At 30.6% G+C, this 22,463-nt stretch overlaps 3 protein-coding genes and 1 long non-coding RNA gene across 6 annotated transcripts; 3 read left to right on the forward strand and 1 right to left on the reverse strand.

Moving 5' to 3' along the window:
• The first annotated feature begins 526 nt into the window (after positions 1-526).
• LOC112743884 (probable LRR receptor-like serine/threonine-protein kinase At1g06840) lies at positions 527-8,276 on the forward strand. 2 transcript variants are annotated; one of them, XM_025793296.3, is made up of 22 exons: positions 527-661; positions 756-815; positions 1,159-1,263; positions 2,026-2,176; positions 2,283-2,354; positions 2,913-2,984; positions 3,061-3,204; positions 3,280-3,351; positions 3,442-3,513; positions 3,911-3,985; positions 4,229-4,297; positions 4,411-4,479; positions 4,554-4,625; positions 4,726-4,812; positions 4,885-4,953; positions 5,107-5,621; positions 5,898-6,056; positions 6,159-6,442; positions 6,641-6,692; positions 7,081-7,325; positions 7,457-7,591; positions 7,734-8,276. In XM_025793296.3, the coding sequence occupies exons 2-22, from the start codon at positions 770-772 to the stop codon at positions 8,079-8,081; spliced, it is 2,913 nt and encodes a 970-aa protein (XP_025649081.1). In that variant the 5' UTR covers positions 527-661; positions 756-769; the 3' UTR covers positions 8,082-8,276. The 2 variants fall into 2 exon arrangements, with proteins under 2 accessions (XP_025649081.1, XP_072070884.1); XM_072214783.1 differs by lacking the exon at positions 2,283-2,354 and having other exon boundaries at positions 584-661.
• A 998-nt stretch (positions 8,277-9,274) lies between these two features.
• LOC112740561 (uncharacterized) lies at positions 9,275-10,436 on the forward strand. The gene is made up of 3 exons (XR_003171223.3): positions 9,275-9,845; positions 9,930-9,993; positions 10,087-10,436. It is a non-coding gene; the product is annotated as an uncharacterized lncRNA (long non-coding RNA).
• Positions 10,437-11,849: 1,413 nt separating this feature from the next.
• LOC112740562 (protein SHORT INTERNODES-like) lies at positions 11,850-12,365 on the reverse strand. Its single transcript, XM_025789217.3, has one exon. The coding sequence runs from the start codon at positions 12,363-12,365 to the stop codon at positions 11,850-11,852; it is 516 nt and encodes a 171-aa protein (XP_025645002.1).
• A 4,348-nt stretch (positions 12,366-16,713) lies between these two features.
• LOC112743885 (putative zinc transporter At3g08650) lies at positions 16,714-21,141 on the forward strand. Of its 2 annotated transcripts, none has more exons than XM_025793298.3 (6): positions 16,714-17,033; positions 17,382-18,045; positions 18,518-18,802; positions 19,063-19,191; positions 19,635-19,732; positions 19,968-21,141. In XM_025793298.3, exons 2-6 carry the CDS (start codon positions 17,563-17,565, stop codon positions 20,776-20,778), a joined length of 1,806 nt encoding a protein of 601 aa, XP_025649083.1. In that variant the 5' UTR covers positions 16,714-17,033; positions 17,382-17,562; the 3' UTR covers positions 20,779-21,141. The 2 variants fall into 2 exon arrangements, with proteins under 2 accessions (XP_025649083.1, XP_025649082.1); XM_025793297.3 differs by having other exon boundaries at positions 16,721-17,033; positions 17,321-18,045.
• Positions 21,142-22,463: the final 1,322 nt, after the last annotated feature.

A 22,463-nucleotide genomic window follows, 5' to 3' on the forward strand; every position in this document is an offset into this window, starting at 1 on the left:
TAACGTTTTAAATTAGAAATTAATGTTTTAATGCGTAAAAAAGAGTAGTTTAATTTTCATATACTACGTACCATTTTTCAATCATACATGATCATATATAATCATTTTCATTAAGATCAAAAGTTATATAAAAGGTTGATAGTGTAAAATATTAAAATATTATGCAATACTATATATTGTGTAAATTATTCTATAAAAAAAAGAGAGTTTTGCTAGGGAATTAATTTTTTTTTATTAATAATCATCTAACATAGTAACAAATAATGGATAAAAGAAGAGAAAAAGAAAATTTTAAAGAAAAAAAAATAAATGTTGACTGATTGTATGGTTCTGATATTTTTTCGTAAGAGACATATACTATGATTTGACACACAGAGAAAAATATCTAGATATATTTAAAAGATTTAGAATTTGATTTTTGGTAAACTCCAAAAATAAAAGAAATAACATAAAATAAATAAAAAAAGACTTATACAAAAATTAAACAAATTCAAAAAAAACTTTTATTTAAATAAACGTTAAAGATATAATTATTTATGTTATTTTTTATCAATTTAAATTTTAAAAAAATATATATTACGACAGTTATATATACAAGTTTTAAAGACTAAGCAGTGCTGCAAACTCTCACTTGTGCTATGAAAACTTGTAACCGTCTCAAGTAAGAGCCTGAGCTTCTGCTTCCTCATTTGAATTTTCCTTTTTTGTTTTTATATACATTTTTTTTTTCGCTGAATAAGTTATCATTGATTCAGTTCTTTATGGCTTCATGCTTTGCACCCCTAAAAGAGAAGCGATGAGCACAACCAACATGGGTACGCTATTAAACTTCACAATCATCTTTAAAATGTATATAAATTTCAATAGTTTCTTTGTACATCATAATCATTAACTAACTACTTATAGTATGAGAAATTCCTATATATTAAAGAAAAATTTCAATAATTGAATAGCTTTGAAATTTCCTTTCCACAAGCTTTGGTTTAGCTCTTATTCTATTTTGGTTAATACTATATGTTCCTTCTGCAAATAATACTGCATAGCTTGAGCTTTGGCATTTTTATTTGGTTGATTATATTAATCTTATCATTATTCAAATGTTTTAATATACTATATATTTACATGTTATTCATTTCAACTACAATTCTATTATTCTAGGTACTATGATTCCAAATTGGAGAAGGATATATGGATATGTTTTGGCTCTTTCATTTTGTTATTTAATTTCCACAACAGTGGCACAGAGCACACACCCCTCAGAAGGTGAGTTTGCAGATTTAATTATATATAATTTCAATGCGTTGACTTTGAAAATTTTCTACGTTTGGCTTCTTGCCTCCTTAGATAAAACTATGCTTGCATAACATTGAAATTAGTTTCCTTTATTTTTGGTTAAATTATTCTTCCAGTCTTTATAATTTTATTAAGTTTGTAATTAAATCTCTATAGTTTAAAAATTTTCAATTAAGTCATTATATTGTTTTGAATTTTGTAATTAGGTCCTTATATTAAAAAAAATATTAGACTTATCATAATATTCTAAAAATAGGAAGACGTTCAAGTTTAGAAATTTAGCTAGTAAGTGTGGGTATTTTTAATTTGGGGAGGAATATTCTTTTAACTCTGATATTTTTGGCACGACAAAGACTTAATTATAAAATTTAAAACAGAATAGGAACCTAATTAAAAATTTTTAAACTATAGGAACTTAATTATAAATTTGGTGAAATTATATAAATTGACAAAGTAATTTAATAGCCTCTAATTCAAGTGTCAGCAAAGTGTTTATGGTGATTAGTTAATTTGAGTGTGTTTTCTGAACTGTATATTATGACTTCTCAAATCTCAATTGAGTGAGTTTTCAGTTTATACACAAGAGCGAGATAACTTGTAGGGGAAGCTACTCCAAGGGTAGTTTAGTATTTATACTATTTAGTTACAACAGTCATTCTAGCTGGCAGAAGATAGTTACAACTATTTCAAATATTAACCTTGATCATTGGTATATGTTTGTTCCATTTGCAGTGAATGCATTGTTACAAATCAAGAAAAGTTTGATTGATCCCTTAAACCATTTGTGGAACTGGAACAAAGGTGATCCATGTACATCAAATTGGAATGGTGTCTTGTGTCCTCTAAATGTTGGGGCTGATGGTCATTTCCATGTCAAAGAGCTGTAATGACTCTTTCTTTTTTTTTCTTTTTTTTCTCCATTTTCTAATTTTTATAGATAAACTATGTGTTCTTCTAACTGTACTTCTGTTATGTTAATTTTACTGAAGCTACTTAATGACTATGAATCTCTCTGGAAATTTGACACCCCAACTTGATCAGCTATCTCAACTAGAGATAATGTAAGCAATTTAAACGAGTCGTTTTATTTGTACATATTGTGTATGGGATTTTGTGCCACGAGTTAGCACGGCGTTCTATGTCATATATGTACAAATAACATTTTTTTTATGGTAAAATATATTTTGTCCCTGAAGTTTGTCAAAAGTTTTAAAAATATCCTACTAAGTTTTATTTTGTTTCAATTTTGTTCTAGAAACTTTCGATTTGCATCAAATGGATCCTAGCAGATAATTTTTCAAAAAACTTAGGACTAATTTAGAAACAACTTCACAAGGACAACCTTTAACACTAGTAAGTCAGACGCAAAGTTCTGTTACTGATTCCTAGTTGTCAAGCATGTTGGCTGAATTGGTTATAAATTTCTTGAAAATTTAGTTGTTAGAAGTACATTTGATGTAAATAAAAAATTTTTAGAACAAAATTGAAACAGAATAAAATTTAGAAATATTTTTAAAAGTTTTGACAAATTTCAAGACAAAAAGTATATTTTTATCTAAAAATGTTATCAAAGAGTTTTAGTTAATACTCTAACAGCTCCATGTTTCTTGTTCTCCAAGGAACTTCATGTGGAATAACATAACAGGAAGTATACCCAGGGAGATAGGAAATATCACATCATTGAGACTCTTGTAAGATTGCTAAGGCTACTAAGTCTTTGTTTGAATCATTATTTTTTGTGAGAAGCTGAGATATTTGTGTGCACAGGCTCCTGAATGGAAATGCACTATCAGGTAATTTACCATATGAGCTTGGCAATCTTCAAAATCTAAACAGATTTCAAGTTGATCAAAACCAACTCTCCGGTCCAATACCGCCTTCATTCGCCAACTTGAGCTCTGTCAAGCACATGTTAGTCCATTTCCATACCGCCTTCATTCGCCGACTTGTGCAATTGTTATGCTTTATTTGTTTGTGTTCTTGCAGCCACATGAACAACAACTCATTTAGTGGTCAAATTCCTCCCAAACTTTCAAACCTATCCAACCTTCTTCACTTGTGAGTTTTTAAGTAATTTCTAGTCTATTTTCTGATTTATTCTTGTTTAAAAGTTCTTCTCACTTTCTGTTTGTTGAAATGCCTTTACAGGCTTCTGGATACCAATAATTTATCTGGCTATCTTCCACCAGAATTCTCCATGTTACCCCAGCTGCGGATACTGTATATTCTCCTGTTCCAATATAATTTAGGTTAAGATGTGGAAATCTAGGATTCATTTAGCATTCTCTTCTTGTTTGGTTTATAACAATTGGTCAATTGCATTGTTGGTATTATGCTGAAACAAAAATATCAAACTAACTGCATTGTATGATATGATAATATTGTTATGTAGCCTTTCAAATTTTATTACCACTCTAAGTAGTTCTTTGACTTTCATATGTCCAAAAACTGCATGTATTCTTTTAAGCTAATAAAAACTCCTTTGTTTGTGGAAATTTGATTCTTTAATACCTATGCAGGGCATTGCATATTTATCCTGAAATTTTCGTTGCCCGGTGCGAAGTTACTGCATCCTAACATTATGGCATGCTTCTTGTTTGTTCGTTTCTTGTTGCAGCCAACTTGATAACAATCACTTCACAGGGAGCAGAGTTCCTTCTTCCTATGCAAACTTATCTAGACTAGCAAAATTGTAAGTGCTATTAAGTACAATATAGCTTCTAAATCTTGAAGGCTTGTTTTGTTTTGGAATTAAATGTAGAGACATCAACAAAACAGCAATGAGTTAAAAGTTATTCTATGAGGAAAACATACAGAAAAGAAGAAAGAACATACCGAACGAGTAGAATATGAACTCAATCTAAAACTAGTTTAAGATTTTTTTATAACTTGAATTTATTACCTGAACTGATGTTTTTACATTTTGACATAACAGAAGTCTCAGAAACTGCAGTTTGCTAGGAGAAGTACCTGATCTCAGTTCAATACCACAGCTTTACTATCTGTATGTTTAACTATACCATACGCCTAGTGTCTTTGTTTCGTGTTAGTGTGTGATGATAGTAGGAACTGTTTACTCTTGATGATGTATTTAGTCTGCCTGCTCTTCTATTTCAGAGATCTTAGCTGGAACAATCTTACTGGACCGATACCATCAAAAAAACTTGCTGAAAATATGACTACCATGTATGATCTAGTCTGTTAGTTTAATTTCATTTTGTTAGCAATGATTTCCATTTAGTCATTTCTTGCTGTTGCAGTGATCTTTCTAATAATAATCTGAATGGATCAATTCCTGGATACTTCTCAGAGCTACCTTCTCTTCAAAGACTGTGAGAAAGTTTTCATTATAACATGGCATCTTTGAAATGATTAAATTTAGTGAATTTATTCTTTCAAGTAATTTGATATCTAATTTATTGCCAAATACAGGTCTCTTGAGAACAACAACTTTTCAGGATCAATCTCTGCTAAGATATGGCAGAAGATGACTCTCACTACTAATGCTAAATTAACAATGTAAATACTGAATCAGAAACCTACTAATTTTTCAAACTTGTGTATGTTTATGTGTTCTTCTAATTTATGCAGCGACCTACGAAACAACTCACTTTCAAGAATTTTGGGAGATCCGAGTCCTCCGCCCAACGTCACCTTAAGGTACTCTTTTAGTCTAAATCAACAATACAAGGCTTTTTGTCACCTCTTATGCATTTCATGTTAACTATGAAAATTATATGCGAAAATTGGTTTTGCCTATGTTGTCAGAATAATTTACTTTTCTTGTGTTTTGTTATTTCTTTTTCTTACAAGGCTTGGAGGAAATCCTATATGTAAGAGTTCTCAAACTAGTGGAATATTGGCCAAACAATGTGGATTTGAAGGAGAAGAAGAAGACAATCACTTAACAAATTCAACAACTACATGTCCCCCTCAAGCTTGTTCAGTGAATGATTTCTTTGAATATGTCCCAGATTCACCTATTCCTTGCTTTTGTGCATCACCTCTTAGAATTGGATACCGGCTGAAAAGCCCGAGTTTTTCTTTCTTCCCACCATACAAAGCTTCATTTAGATCATATGTTACCCATGCTTTGAACTTGGACTTCTATCAGCTATCAATAGATTCATATTCTTGGGAAGAAGAAGAAACTCGTCTTAGGATGTATTTGAAACTCTTTCCTGAGGCTAGTTATTCACACAATGAGTTCAATTCATCCGAGGTCTATCGAATGCGAAGCATATTCTCGTCGTGGAATTTTGGTGGAAGTGATTTTTATGGGCCATATGAACTTTTGAATTTCACCCTTGAAGGACCTTATGCATATTGTAAGTTTTTCTTTTTCTGTCTAGCTTCCAATTTTGCAATGTTTAGTTTTTATGTTGAATTCACATCTTATACTTTTGTTCTAGTACCATGCCACCACTTGTAGGGTCATAAAAACTCTAATAGGATTCACATTTGCTTCTCTTTGAAGTAAGTGGAGATTTTTGCAAAACAAAAGCAGAGAATCTTGTCTACATAATATGACAGCAGAAAATTCTTGTCCAAATTTCCTGTTTTAATTTTATTGTTTGATCCTTATTTTGTGCTTGTTTCCATAGTAATTACAAAATCAGAAAAGAGCAAAAGTAGTAGATTGGAAATCATTTTTGCTGTAGTAGCAGCTGTGGCAGTTGTTATAGCAATCTCAGCAATAGTCACTCTCATTATTGTAAGAAGAGATATCAAAAACCAGGACAGATTTTCGAGAAGACGTCGCTGTGAGTTATTACTATACATAAGGCCTTTTGAGATGTCTTCTAAAAGTGTACTTTTCGGTTTATAGTTAACAGTTGTGATCGAAATGCTTATTCGTTTTGCAGCCTCTAGTATTCCTATCAAAATAGATGGTGTAAAAGAATTCACTTTCAAAGAAATGGTTCTTGCCACTGATAGTTTTAGCAGTTCGAATCAAGTCGGCCGAGGAGGTTATGGAACCGTTTATAAAGGCACTCTACCTGATGAAACAATTGTTGCCATAAAGAGAGCACAAGAAGATTCCCTACAAGGAACAAGGGAATTCTTGAATGAGATTGAACTACTATCGAGGTTACATCATCGAAATCTAGTCTCCTTGATTGGATATTGTGATCAAGAAGGGGAGCAGGTATTTTGTTATAGTATGTCTATGTGATCAAAATGAAGAATTTAATGGTCCTACTGCTTGGTGTAGTCAAGAAATCTTCTGAAGTTAGAAATCATACTCATAATCTTATATAAGATTCTGTCATAACTTTTACATTTAGAGTTCCATGATATCAATTTGAGCTTGTTTTATTCACAATAAATATTTCTTCTGACTCAGATGCTTGTTTATGAATTTATGCCTAATGGCACCTTACGCGATTGGCTTTCAGGTATGAGAATTTAGTTTCTTTGAAATTTATTAGAACTAGTCTAAAAGTCAAGTACAATACAGATATCTGCTATTACCTAATTTATTTGCATTGTGAGTTCATAAGGATTAAATTTGTATGAAACTTCTATAAATTTGTTTGAAGAATCTCTCTTTCACTCCTAAAATGAGATATTGTCTTGAGTGGAAGTTTTAAAAGTCAAATCAGAAAGGAAATGCATCTGATAATCAAATTAGTAAAAGGCAAGAAAAAGGATTAAGAACAACATAGGGAAAAGAGAGTTAAATGTGAGAAATATAAGATAAGGACTTGAATACTACATTTGAATGAAATATTTATTAACAAGCATGATTAAAGGGCTAACTTTATGGATATTATAATGTGGCAGGCACAAAGGGAAACTTAACATTTGGTATGAGATTGCGCATCGCGATTGGTTCGGCCAAAGGAATACTATATCTGCATACTGAGGCGAATCCTCCGATATTCCATCGAGATATCAAAGCATCAAACATACTCCTAGACTCCAAGATGATTGTTAAAGTAGCAGATTTTGGACTGTCGCGGCTTGCACCACAACTAGATGAAGGGAATGAACCTAAATATGTGTCAACAGTTGTGAAGGGAACACCAGTAAGACTATCATTAAACTATGCAACTCATATCATTTATGCAATCATTGGCAATGCAATTAAGAAATTCCTATGCAGGCTTTTTAAGACTAATTGTTTAGAACATTCCTTAAGTTGTTAGTTTTGTTGCAGGGTTATCTGGATCCAGAGTACTTGTTAACTCATAAATTGACAGATAAGAGCGATGTCTATAGTCTTGGAGTTGTGTTTATGGAGCTTTTGACTGGCATGCAGCCAATATCACATGGGAAAAACATTGTTCGCGAGGTACTTGTTTATACGAAGATGATAAGTGAGAACTGTTAGATGATTTGAGATGTTGGAAAGACATCTTCATTGAGTTATTGAACCAAGAAAATGCAAATCAATAAGCTCTTTCCATGACACAAAGATTGTTTCATTGCTTCAGGTGAATATGGCTTATAATTCAGGCATGATATTTTCCATCATAGACAGTAAGATGGGTTCCTACCCCTCAGATTGTGTTGAGAGATTCTCAACTCTGGCCATAAATTGTTGCCATGATGTTACTCAGAAGAGACCAGCAATGCTTGATGTGGTGAGGGAGCTCGAAAACATCGCCGCAATGCTGCCGGGAACAGAAACTTCTTTCTCAAATATCATTTCCCATAATGACAGTTCAGTGCAATCATCATCATCATCATCATTCATGCCAAGTAAGGACCATCAAGGATCTTCATCTGCTTCAGAAATTTGCCTTGTTAGTGGTCCCATTTCAACAATACTTCCACGTTGATGCCAAACAAGTGATAGAAATCATTTTCTCGCAACTAAATAGGACCATTTGTGAATTTATCATTTCCATTATGTAAATTTGACAATACCAGAATATTTTAATGTAAAAGTACACTTTTGTTAATATACAAAAAATCGGCTACTAAAAATGTATAAAACAATACATGTATATCTGATTTTTTTGCATAATATTTCTGTAATTCTTATCGGTCCCCACAGTAGATAAACATGGAACTGGTTACTCATTCTAATTAACTGCTAACTATAGCTTAATTTTACTTAGCATAGTGACTAGTTGAGATGTTAGAATGGTGTTTTGAGTTATTGTTGTAATGCTTTTTAGAAGTGTAAAATAATAAATAAATTCTTAAAAATTTACATTTTGGATCGAATAATTATTAAAAGAAAACAAGTATTAATAAAGTCTTTTAAGATAGTAAATCAAAATATATTATTTTTAAATTAATCTTTATGATTAGAATAAAAGGTCTTAATATAATTTAAACTAATTTATTTATGTTTGTTATTATGGAGGATTTTATTGATATTTTTTTTTGGATTAATTTATCTGAAACGTAAATCCTCATAAGTTTATTTGTCACTTTTCTTTTTTTAAAATAGATTTAATTATTTTATTAGTCTTTATAATTTTATTAAATTTTTAATTAAGTCTTTATATTTTTTATTTTTAATTGGTCCCTACACTGATTTTAATGTTATAATTAAGTCCTTTTTATATTAAAAACGTTAAAATTAATAAAATATTTTTTTTTAAAATATATGCGATGAAAAATTGATTTTTAATTATGAATATTTTTAATTTATAAAAAATATTCAGTTAATTCTAATATTTTTTATATTAAAAAATTTAATTATAAAATTAAAAATAATATAAAAATTCAACTAAAAAATATATAAAAATTTAATTAAAATTTTAATAACGATAAAAACTAATAAAATAATTAAACCTTTAAAATATTATGCGAATAGTATCTATTAGGATTAACACTATAACAAGTGAATACATATCCTTTTGCAACCTCAAACATCTATTAATATATAATGGTTAACTAGCCAAACAATAAATTCTCACACTATTTAGCACTGTTAAATGATATCAGAAAAAGTGACAAGTGTTCTAGATAATTTTGTTTTTTTCCTCCTCATAATAGGAGATATTGGTAGCATTTGATTGGCTGTTAATACCATCACACAGATTGTCTTTCGTTGATCAGCCAAATGCTTTGATTTCAAATACTAAGCAACACTCGTTAGCAGGAATTTTTCCCAAAAAAAATTTCGAATGAGTTTTAAACTTTTAGTCTTCTTCAAATGAAATTTCGAATTTATCATTTCTCTCTCTCCCTCTCTCTTTCCTCAATTTGTTTCTCTCTCAATTCAATCTCATACACATGATTGGTCGGTGAGAAATCGGTGCCAGAGATGGTGATGCGAAGCGCGACAGCGATGCGCACAAAATATGTTGCAGGGACAACCCAACCCCCACTGTTCTGAATCGGATAGCTTTGCTCAGGAAAGACCAAGTCGTGCAGCGGCTCACTCCACCCTCAAATGACTTAAAGTTTCTCTGCTTAATGTTTTCCACTAATCTTTTTATGTTTCTGGTGTGTAGGTATGGCGAGTTAAAAATTTTGGATGTGGGGTGTAATCTATAATGTAAGTTATCAAAAACACAGCTACTAATGCTACCAATTTAGATTCTTCATCGCACCCCCTTCAAGCAACTTCCTTTCTGTTGCTGCGCGTAACTACTCTCCCTCTAACTCTCCCAAAGCTTTCTCCTTTTATGTTATTTATATCTTCACCTTATACTTTTTTAACAATTCAGGCTTACATTTACTCCGCTTGAATATCCGGTGTGCACAACTGATGGGAGTATTTTCGATGTTAATGTCAGTTACTGTAAGCCATCACAAGTGTTCTTTTTTTTAATCGAAAGTTAATGGGTTGTTATATGATAAATTGGGTTTGCAAATTGGGTGCAGGAACATAATCCCGTATAATAAATATGGGTAACACCCCATCACTGGAGCTCCCCTCAAGTATCATTCCACTAACTTTCAACAAGAATTCTGAAGGTTTGTCTTTGGAAGGTTTTTGTCGTCGCACACTCTCTCTCACTTTCACTGCATTAAAGCACGTTGAGTTGCACCGGGAATAAAAAATGGTTTCACCCCAACTTTATAGTGTGTGTTTGGATTGTGGTTGGTCAAACTAGAGTTTGAATAAAAGTGATTTTATAGAATTGATTTTGGATAGAAGTAAGTTTGTGTCAACATGATTTATGTTTGGCAATTTTTTACCAAAATTGATTTTGATAAAATAAATATTGTTTGAATAATATTAGTTAAAATCACTTTTAGATAGATAATTACTTAAAAGGACATGACATTAAATTATAATATTTTTTTTTATACATGTTTAATTTTTTTTATACTTTTTTCTTATATGTTTTTTATATAGTATATTTTTAATACTCTTAGTACTCTTTTTTAGTACATTATAATTTTTAACTATTATTATTATTTATGATTAATTTTTTTATTTAATTTATTTTACTTAATAGGATCAATAAATTCTATTATAAAAAGATAATAATAAATATAATACACAAAAATTATAACTATAAAAATATATAATGTCAAATAAAAAATTAATAAAAAATATAAATAATAAATAATAAAAAAAGAGTTCAAAATGAGAGAAATAATAAGAATTCTATAAATAATGCAATAACATGTATAAAGGATAAAGTTGGTAAAATAAAAATAAATATTGAAGGTATTGGCTAAAAGCACGTTAGTGCAACGGAGAAGCTAGAAATTGTTGCTTCTTGTAAACGTGATTTTATGAACAAAATCACTTCTGCGTTTGTAGAGAAGAAATTTAGCCAAACAAAAAAGTGAAGCTTTCAAGAAGCTCTAACGTGCTTTTTACCATTCATGTTATGTACAAAAACTATACCTAATATATCTTAATTAAAAATAATTATTGAAATTATTGTAACAGTGGAATTTCAGGCATATGTAAACAATTTTTAGAAATTTATTTTGTCAAAATAATAATATATTAAATTATTCATAGCAAATTATATTGTATTAAACTGAATACTTAATAAGTTACTGTATTAAACTGAATATTGTTATAAATTATTAAAAATAAGTAAAAGATTAAGTTTTAATTTGTCATGTCAGAAGAAGAAAAAAAAAAAAGTAATTTTTAGAAAAGAGGAAGTAAAGATCTTTTTCTTATCTCCTAAACAAAAAGAGTCATCATTACTATTGTCTGCATGCTTAGTGATGGATGTGATTGTATTAATTTAGTAAGTATTAAAGAATCCTCATTGAGCACCGATTACATTTAGGGTTTAGGATTTAGGGTTTAGTAGAGCGATAGAGCCGGAGGGACATTCATTAAGGTTTAAGAACAAAAAGTATCAATTTTTTTATAGAAAATAAAATTTTAAAGTTCCTAATGACGTTAAGCGCATCAAGAGAATTTATTTTATTTTTTGGAAAAACTACCATTTGTACCAATGAATTTTGCGAATGCTGACAAAAGTACCTATCAAACAAGAAAACTAATGTTGTACTCATGAAAGATGGATTCCGTGTGACAATAGTACCCAAACCGTAATTTTTCGTTGATTTTTTAATAAAATTTCTAAATTACCCCTTCTATCTTCTTCTCGAAATTCCAAATTTCACAATCCTCATCCTCCGTCTTCCTCCTCTGCTGCTGCCAGCCACTAGACATGATCTCTTTGGCGCTTGAGAACATCAGCAGCAAGAAGCTGTTGTTGTTGGATAGAGGCGAGTTGCTGCTGCCTCTCGCGGCACTTGAAAGTGGGAACCGAAGTGCTCTTGACATGGGTTTGGCAATCGAAGCCACGACTCTTGCAGCATGTCCTGCACCGCATGTGAGGGCAATCCTTTTTCACCTGGTTCCCACAGTCCTGGCAGCTAATCTTACCTGCTCCACTTTCTGCTCCACTTCCTGCTCCGCTCCCCACGGCCGACGCCGTCACCAGGAAGGCCGATCTCGAGGGTGACTGATCGTCGGACACGGTGGTTGGACCCACTCCTAGAGCAGTCGCGGAACTGTAAAAATTTTGGTGGAAGAGAGGCCTTGTTTGAGGTATGAGATTGTGTTCCGGTTGGTGATGATGATGATGATGGTTCCACAGCTCCAAGCCACCTCGGTACGAGGAAACGTCTTCATTCTTGTACCAGTAAAAGGTGTCGGAGGGAGAAAACGTCTTCATGCCTAGTGGCTGGCAGCAGCAAAGGAGGAAGACGAAAGATGAGAGTTGTGAAATTTGGAATTTGGGAAAGAAGATAGAAGGGGTAATTTGGGAATTTTATTAAAAAGTCAACGAAAAATCACGGTTTGGGTACTATTGTCACACGGAACCCATCTTTTATGGGTACAACGTTAATTTTCTTGTTTGATGGGTACTTTTGTCAGCGTTCTCAAAATTCATGGATACAAATAGTAGTTTTTTTTTTTTTTTAATTTTAGTATCCTTAACAAGTATCTATAGGACCACATTTATCAAAATTGAATTGGTAATTAAACTAGTTATTATTTAATCATTGGTTTAACCACTAGAGATTGAGCCAACTGAACTTATGAAAATTGTAATATGAATTCGATACTAAATAATAAAAATAATGAAATCTAAATTATAGCTTACAATTTAAAATATGGCATAAATACATCTATATTAATTTAATATCAATTTTTATATAATATAAATAGATTTTATACCATATTATTAGTAGATATATTTTACATTACCTTTAATACAATGAAATATATATACCAAATATTTTAGTTTTACTTATTTTTATTAGCTTATATATTTATTTATTTATTTAAATGATGAATGTTTATTTCTCATTTTTTTAATGATACTTATTTTTGTATAATCTTTTATAAATTATACATATTTATTTTATAATTGATATTTATCTTCAGTATAAATATAAGCATGCACTAAATATGTCATTTTCCCATAGAATTAGAAAAGCTATGTTTAGTGCAAAGTAATTCACTAATAATTATAGTTTAGGCGTTTACTATCACCAACCATGTTAAGATACAACTAGCTTTGAGGATTATTTATACATTTCTTATTGGCAAAGCATCAAATTTAGTTCAGGGAATATTCTAACAGGATTTTTTTTAAATAAATAAAATAAACAATTTATAACGTTTTTACTAAAATGCATTTGACTCTTATTTGGTTAGTATAAATGAGATAAGGCATTGGATGATGTGGCTATCACATTTATATACTAACGCTTTTATCTTGTTTACCCGAGATATTTGTAGTCTTATTTTTTTTTACACTGTAAATATAATATCGTAATTATTTATGTATCTCGTTTATCGTGTAAATAAAATAATATTATATGTATCTTATTTATACTGTAAATAAAATATATATGTCTTTTTATACTGTAAATAAGATAAAATATTTAATATATTATGATAAAAACGCTATAAATTATTTGTTTTAGTAAAATAAAATTTGTTTTTTTATTTTAAAAAAAATCCTATTCCAACATGGATAAGGAGAGTAGAAAAATAACATATTCACATTTAATAATTTTGGACTTTTTAATTACCAAACATAATGAGGAGAAAAGAGGTAGAGAAAAAGAATAAGAAATGTATTATGGCTGTATTAATAGCTAGATTTGACCTGTTGACTATTAGTTTGGTACATATTTAGTAGTACAATTATGAGAGTATTTTATTTGACAAATGGTAGTGCGAAATTGATTAGGATTATTGGCAGAATTAGAACTAGAAGTAACATCACATGTTGATGTTATTTATTAGTTATTATTTTAAGTGGAACATGGCTTATCATTTCTGGCTTAATATTTATTTTTTTCATTACACACAACATAATGGGTGCCACATTACACATTACGTACAAATTAACTATTCAACCGTCATTAGATATCTAAATTAGCCACTATCTATATAAATATTTATATATCAATCATGATAAGTGTATAAAAATTACTAGACATTTTAATTTACACATTATTCCATATATATATATATATATATATATATATATATATATATATATATATATATATATATATAAATTGGTACACTACACAAAGAAACTAATCTCCTAATTATCTTATCATACATACTAATTTGCACAACATATAATGTCATATTTATTTTATAATTTCTCATAGTTACATATATTTAAATTTTTTGTTTTTTAAATCATATAATAATATTCATTATTTAAATATATTTTGATTAACCTATTATATTTATATAATAATATTTACATTTTTAAAAAATTAAATTTAATAATATTTTATTTTTTGCATAAATAATATAAAGAATGATATAAATGATGTTCTTTTTAGTAATTTTATATTTTAACGTGATTTTAGTTAATATAATCTAAACATGATTCGTCAATGAGTTATAGTTCAAATGACATAATTTTTCTATACTCATTTAGAGGTTGCGGATTCAAATTTCTCTATCTTTAGTAAAAAAAAATCTAAACATGAATCATTTTCTCGAAATCACATTTGACAAAAAAATATTCAAACTCAAATTACATTGACACCAATCTAATTTTCATCAAAATTAATTTTGTAAAAATACGTTTATATTGATATCTGTTTGCAAACATTAATCTAAATACACACTTAGTTTTTTTTTTTTTTTTACCAAAGATAAGAAACTCGAACTCGCAATCTCTTAGTATGGAGAGACTATGCCAGTTGAGCTATTACTCATTGGCCCAAATACACACTTAGTTGTTTTATGCTTTTGTTAAAATTTTATCATTAATTGAATCCACAACATGTTGCATAGGGAATTTTAGTTAAAAATTTATTATTAACTAATAAATTACTACATGTATCAAGCAAAAGTAGAAGAGAAAATATAGAGAATAACGTTTTTTTTAAGGTGAATGCTACCCAACCCTCCTCTAAAATAACATGTAAGTTACCTTTCATTATGTGTCACATTGTAATTGGTTCTTATCTTAACCATAGTTGGGGCGCCAACGTTATCGCCATCTACTGCCCTCCCACACAACCTCTCTTCCCAGTATAGCCAGCGCCTCTTTTTGCCATGGATCACTTCTTACCCACATAATTAATGGTTAATTTGGTTATTAAATTTTTTTATTAAAAAAATATATCTTTATTTAATTACGTGATGGAACATATATTTATATGTAAAATATAATTAAATAATAAAGTACGAATAAATTAAAAATTAAAAGAATAAAAATACTATAAAAAATACTTGTAAAAAAGTTAGATTTTATCATTTTAAACTTGTGTTATTAATTTTAACAATTTATTTTTTTTAAAAATAATTTATGTACGATAAAAAATATGTTTTTTCTGATTTTAATTATACTTTTAAGTACTCTAAATAGAGTTATTATATTATATTTTACATATAAATATATGTTCTATCGTGTAATTAAATAAAGATTTGTTTTAATAAAAAAATTTAATAACCAAACTAAACATTACTTAGGTATGTATTTCATATTTATCTCTTAAATATTTATATAATTTATTTTTTAAATTGTTATATTGGTCTCTTCTCTAATATAATACAAAAAATAAAATTTCATAAAAATAATTTGTTTAATTATTAATTAAATAATAAAGTACTAATAAATTAAAAAATAAAAAAATAAAAATACTATAAAAAATACGGTAAAAAAAGTTGAATTTTATCATTTTAAATTTCTGTTATTAATTTTAATAATATATTTATTTTTTAAATAATATATGTATGATAAAAAAATATGTTTATTTGTTTGGAGTATAAATTTTATTATTATATTTGTATGTTCATAATTTTAATTATACTTTTAAATACTTTGAATAGATTTATTTTATTATATTATATTTTACATATAAATATATGTTCCATCACGTAATTAAATAAAGATATATTTTTTTAATAAAAAAATTTAATAACCAAATTAACCATTAATTATGTGGGTAAGAAGTGATCCATGACAAAAAGAGATGCTGGCTATACTGGGAAGAGAGGTTGTGTGGGAGGGCAGTAGATGGCGATGACGTTGGCGCCCCAACTATGGTTAAGATAAGGACCAATTACAATGTAACACATAATGAAGGGTAACTTACATGTTATTTTGGAGGGGTTGGATAGCATTCACCTTTTTTTAATAACATAAATAATAGGTTAAAAAAAAGTTAATTTTAATTTTAAAATTCAAATTTTGAATTAATTAAGTTTATTCATATTTAGTTGATCTAAAATATAGTCCATTGTTCATATTATTTACAATTTTTATTGTCTATCTAACAAAATTAAAATTGGAATTCTCAAGCTAAAAAGTCAATCGAATTTATTATTTTTTATTAGTAATTAATCAATAATATTTAAAAATATAGCGTAAAATATATTAAATTAAAAAATTAAATTTATGACTAAAATATAGAAAAAAGCAATAAATTTTATTGGTTTTAATTTTGTTTTCATTCTCACTATTTATTTAAGCGGAGGAATAAATTAAGCAATTGACTAATCCAAGTTTGATATATAATAATGTTTTAGTTTATGGTTAGAGAAATAAGACAAGACAGCGTATAAGCTTGCAAATTGAAATGCATTGGTTTTCCGCGTGCGTTAAGTCGCTGGTTTTGAGAACCCCCTGAAACTGAAATTTAATTTCCCTTTCCCTTTATTCTTTCAATTGTTGACAAAACACCCTCTTCTCTCTTTCAATTCCTTCCTTTTTAACCCCAATTCTCACAATTCTCCCTACTTCTACTCAATCAGGGTTCCATTTTTTCCACTCTTCTTATTTTTACCCTCTCACTTCTTTTTAATCCTATTTCATCTCCTTTTATCTGCCTCTTTCCAGCAATGGCCCAATCATGTATGTGATTCTCACTTTTCTTCACCTTCTGCAAATAGAGCTTGAAATTTACATCCATTTTAGAAGGAATTTTTTTTTTTGAAATTGTCTTGGGGGGCTGGGGGGGATGTTTGAGATAATGATTATGTCAAATTTTGGGTTTTAATTGGGTTTTGGATATGAATTGTATATGATATGATATGATATTATTGGTTCTTCTATTTGGGAAATAAATTACACTGCTTGTCCATGCTATTATAGATTTGAATGTGTGTTAATAATTCATTTTTATTTTCTTGTATGTGTAGGTAGGATGGCCTTGAATTTCTAGTACCCTGTATCAATTTTGAGCTGCATTATGCATTTCAGGTGACTTTTTGAATTGCATTGACTTTGATGATGATATCAACAACTGCTTCCTCAATTAAGCTGGTTGAAGAAGCTTGTGTTGTGCTTCCTCCATTGGCTATGGAGTTGTAGCTTTTGGAGGATTTTGATTTGGGGCTAGTGGCATAAAGAGTGTGACAGTTTATTTGGGTAGAGGGGTTATATGTTGCGCATGGCTCCAAATCTAAAGCTTAGGTTATGTGTTACCTTGTTGTTTTTAGTCTTAAGTGTTCTTCTGTTTGGCATTTCAAACGCGGAATCTGAAGGAGTTTCACAAATAGTCAGATCTGCCCCGGATAAGGATGTAGGAGCCAATGTATTTGATGGAACTGGTGTAGAGGGTTCCTTTAAGTTTGAGGATGGTAATACTATGAAGACTAATAGGAAGGGTGGAAATAATAGAGTTTCTATTTCTACGGTCGCATTATTTACATTGGCGATGGCAGCTGCCACTGGTTTAGGTGCTGTGCCCTTCTTCTTTGTGGAGCTTGATCCGCAGTGGGCTGGATTGTGCAATGGAATGGCTGCAGGTGTCATGTTGGCTGCAAGCTTTGACCTCATACAGGAAGGGCAGGAATTTGGTGCGGGAAATTGGGTTGTCACTGGGATTCTATCTGGTGGAATCTTTATTTGGCTATGCAAGAAGGTGATAATCAAATTTTTTGTTAATCAGTTCATATCATATCATGGGAGCAGATTCTCTCGGTTGGAAAATCTTGACCATGTCAAGGGTGAGATTTCAACTTTTATTGACAATGTCGGCCCTGGTATGATCAATGGAGGAAATCTACACTTGACATATACCAATTGAGAGGATCCATTCCGATTGTTATCACTATCTTTCTACTTTTAGCATAAAAAAAATATATATGCCTGGTGTAGCTGTGTGCCTCTGTGTACTGATACCTATCTTGATACTCAATGCTGAATTGCTGAGGCTCAAATGATAGATTGATAAATTGATCATTAGTAAAAAGTATCATGGCCAGCTTCTTTCGATTTCCCGTTCTTCTCAGATGCTCTTTTCTTTTGTTACAGTTTTCTTGAATTTACCTTAGTGGTTTATCTTGGTTTTATAATGATCTTATTTGTGTCTTGTATAATCTCTTGGGTTTCAGTTTCTTGAGCAATATGGGGATGTAAGCATGCTGGATTTAAAAGGTGCAGATGCAGCTAAAGTTGTTCTTGTGATTGGAATAATGACTCTCCATTCTTTTGGGGAGGGATCTGGGGTTGGCGTCTCTTTTGCTGGCTCAAAGGGTTTTTCTCAAGGCCTGTTGGTAACTTTGGCTATTGCTGTCCACAACATCCCAGAGGGATTAGCGGTGAGCATGGTGCTGGCATCAAGGGGTGTCTCTCCACAAAATGCTATGTTGTGGAGTGTAATCACTTCTTTACCTCAGGTGCTTCTTAAAGATAACTTTTTATTTATATTACTTTTTGAAGTAAACAAAATATTGAGTTAAGTCAGCAGTTGAAGAGCTGCTTTTCTGAATTATATAATATAACTTTGCTTTTAATTGTGGTTCTTGGTACACTCTCTCTGTTGAAGTCAGAAAAGAATAGGCATATAGAAGTATGCAATTCTCGTGTCTAGCAGATGTTTAACCTTGTCTTTGACTTTAGTTTAGTTGGTTAACTTCTTATTCATATGTTGATGCAGCCAATTGTAGCTGTTCCTTCATTTATTTGTGCTGATGCATTCAGCAAGTTCCTTCCTTTTTGTACGGGATTTGCTGCTGGATGCATGATTTGGATGGTTGTTGCAGAAGTTCTTCCTGATGCATTCAAGGTTATTAGCAATTTATTATTTTACACAATAGATATTTTCATCTGCCTTATCCTTTTTTTCGGGATGCGGGTGTCATCAACGGAGTCTCCTAAAACCTAAGCAATTAGATGAAGGTTCGACTAGCTCATGAGATTTTTAGTAGTGTTCAAGCTTGCACTGACTAGAAATTTATGGGGGAAAGATGAAAAAGGGACAAGAGAAGCCCTGAATTATTGATGTGAGATGATTTGTTACTATAATATAATTCTTTTCTTTATACTAACAAATAATGTAGGTCAAGTTCAAATCAGCCTACTAGCATAACATCTCTATACAAATGAGGGCTCCAAATATTTCGATAGGAAGCATAAAATGTGCTGGGGATGGCAAATGGGATCTGTCCTTCAAGTCCAACATGCTTTTTAGATATGCAATATTAATTTCTCTTCTCTTTTCGGTTTCAGGAAGCCTCAGCTTCACAGGTTGCATCGGCGGCAACCCTTTCTGTAGCATTCATGGAAGCTCTCAGCACCTTATTTCAGAATTTCACTCATGACTACAAGTGAGTTTGCTGAATTTTTTATTTTTTCCCATCTTTTTCAGGGGACAGGTTTCTTTTGGGGTATCAACTGTATTATTTTGTTTGGATTCTGGCTTGGACAATTAGTATTGATCATCCATCCTTTGCTAAAATTTGAAAAAGAAAAATACTGCAGAATACTGGAATTTCTTTCGTATTCCTTCTGATATAGACTTTTTCGTTTTCCTTCCCTGAATTTTGATTTCTTTTATTACAGCTCTGAGGATGCTTCTGGCTTCTTTGTCTCACTACTTTTTGGCCTGGGGCCATTACTTGGTGGAGTTATCCTGGTTGCATTTGCTCTTGCATTTCATCTCCAGCATGCTCTCCTTATGGGCACGGGTTGTGGCATTGCCTTTGTTCTTGGAGCCTGGCGACCAATGCAGCTTATTTTGTCTTTGAAATTAGGACTTATTCCCATTATGTTACTCCTTGCAATGGGGGCTGCATTGGTCCATTTTATCTCCTCAAGTGTATTGAAGATGGCATCTAAAAAGACCTCGGGTGGTGACTTGCCTACACTTACAGGTTTTCCACTTAGTGTTCACACCCTTCAATCATTCATATCATGCGGCACAGTCGCTTTTCACGCATTAGCAGAAGGACTAGCATTGGGAGTGGCTGCACCAAAAGCATACGGACTTGGTCGTCACATGGTCCTTCCGGTCTCCCTACATGGGCTCCCTCGAGGCGCAGCTGTGGCTAGCTGCATCTTCGGTGCCACAGATAGCTGGCATGGTTCCCTTGCCTCTGCTGCCATAATCGGATTTATGGGTCCAATATCAGCAATAGGGGCTATCCTCACCGGTATTGACTATAGTGGCCTTGATCACATAATGGTTCTTGCTTGTGGTGGATTGTTCCCTAGCTTTGTAACTATAGTTAAAAGAGCACTTAGTTTGGATAAGAGGAAGAGCACATGTGGCCTCATTCTCGGTATGGGGTTTGCTACTCTCTGTCTAACTTTCACTAGGTTGGTTTGCTTGCATACACCTTACTGCAATTCTGCACCTGAAGCTGTAAGATAAGAGCACAACTATGCTTCATTTCGTGGAAGATTGATTTCTAATGTTCCTGCAACTGTAATATGCATTTCTTTAGTTCAATCTCTGAAGACATAGCTTCACAAATTTGGAGAGATTGTCAATGAAGGATGTGGAAAGAGAGAATCAGATTTACAATTCAACGAAGTTTTTGTTTAGAACATGTGCCTTATGTGTCGTACATGAGTTTTTACTTGTATATATAGTTTTACCAAAGGTGGAAATGGTAAGATTTTTTTTTTTCTTTTTTTAATCCTCTCTCAATAGGTGTTGTGACATATAGATCTGATATTTCATGGTGCTGTTGGCCCATTTTCTAATACATATAGCATCTTGTGACTTTTGATATATCATCATATATGAATTCTCTTGTTTTCTTGACCATGTTCAACAAGATCTATGAAGTAGTTTGTTACTGTGTAACAATACATAAAACAAATTAATAAATTGTATACCAACCAAATGCCAGACTTCACTTAATAGAATAAGGCTTTTGTTGTTCTTGTAGTATACCAACCAAAGGTGTTATATATGCACAATTATTTCCCCAAGTACCTATGTGAATGTGCACTTGCTGGAATTGCTGCTGCAAATTTGGAATTTTCCTTTTAAATTTGTTCTGAAGATAATACTCCTACCACAGTAATGAAAGAGTATATTTTTGTTGGTTGTGTTGATAAAATGATGATATAGAATTGGTGCCTTAAAGACAAATTAAGTTATAGGGGTTGTAAAATAAATAAATAAGAAAGAGAAAATAAATATAAAATAAAAAAATATAAATAAAAAATTCTAGTATTAATATTCACATATATTAACTAATTCTTATGTTGATAAGAGTACATATATGGAAAGAAGTGCTTTTATGCTTGTGTTGTGTATTTTGTTTCAAGTCTTGCTTTCCCTATTTATATACGTACTTAACTTTTCAAACTTCATTAATTAAATATCTTAAAAAGGTAATTCCTTTAATATCGAAAAGCTGAGCTGTCCATTTGATAAAGCAAGTTATACTTTATTAATAGACATTCATATCACAAAACTAGGTAGGTAGATTTTTCTTTAAGTCCAAAAAATTCATCTAAAGTTGATTTCAAGGGAACAATGTTAATTGAATATGCTAAAAAAAAAAATGATATACACACTAAAAATTAGTTATTAAATTAGTTATCATGTAATTGTGTATAAATAAATAAATATATATATATATATATATATTATTTAACATATTTTAATATATATTTTATATTTTTATATATATTTTATACAAATAACTATTTTTCTTTTATACTGACTTAGTGAGTAATAATTAAAAAAACCATTGAAATATCTACAGTTTTTTGGTTTTGGCCTTTTTTTGTGACAATGCATTTTGAGTTTCTCTTTTTGTGACAATTCATTTTGAGTTTCTCTGCTCAGCTGTCATTTTCTCCATGTACAACTATGACATGCATTCCAAGCATAACTACCTACTTCGGTGAATGAGACAAAACTACTCACTCACATGTCCTCATAGGAATAATTGTGATTAGAATTAATTTGGGTATATAGTAATCTTCCTAGACATTTGATTTCTGCGTTGTAGTGATTAATTTCTATTCAAAAGAGAAGACATTATGCCAAAATATAGAAAATAAAATAAGGGTGTCATTAGAAAATAACCTAAAAAT

This window comes from Arachis hypogaea, chromosome 14 (genome assembly GCF_003086295.3).
Source record: "Arachis hypogaea cultivar Tifrunner chromosome 14, arahy.Tifrunner.gnm2.J5K5, whole genome shotgun sequence".
Taxonomy (NCBI): Eukaryota; Viridiplantae; Streptophyta; class Magnoliopsida; order Fabales; family Fabaceae; genus Arachis; species Arachis hypogaea.

Coding starts and splice junctions, on each gene's coding strand:
- LOC112740562 (XM_025789217.3), bottom strand. CDS start 12,365: ATGAAGACGTTTTCTCCCTCCGACACCTTTTACTGGTACAAGAATGAA.
- LOC112743885 (XM_025793298.3), top strand. CDS start 17,563: ATGTTGCGCATGGCTCCAAATCTAAAGCTTAGGTTATGTGTTACCTTG. Junction 18,803..19,062: donor TAATCACTTCTTTACCTCAG/GTGCTTCTTAAA, acceptor ATGTTGATGCAG/CCAATTGTAGCTGTTCCTTC. Junction 19,733..19,967: donor AATTTCACTCATGACTACAA/GTGAGTTTGCTG, acceptor CTTTTATTACAG/CTCTGAGGATGCTTCTGGCT.
- LOC112743884 (XM_025793296.3), top strand. CDS start 770: ATGCTTTGCACCCCTAAAAGAGAAGCGATGAGCACAACCAACATGG. Junction 4,480..4,553: donor GCTGAAAATATGACTACCAT/GTATGATCTAGT, acceptor TTGCTGTTGCAG/TGATCTTTCTAATAATAATC. Junction 7,592..7,733: donor GGAAAAACATTGTTCGCGAG/GTACTTGTTTAT, acceptor TCATTGCTTCAG/GTGAATATGGCTTATAATTC.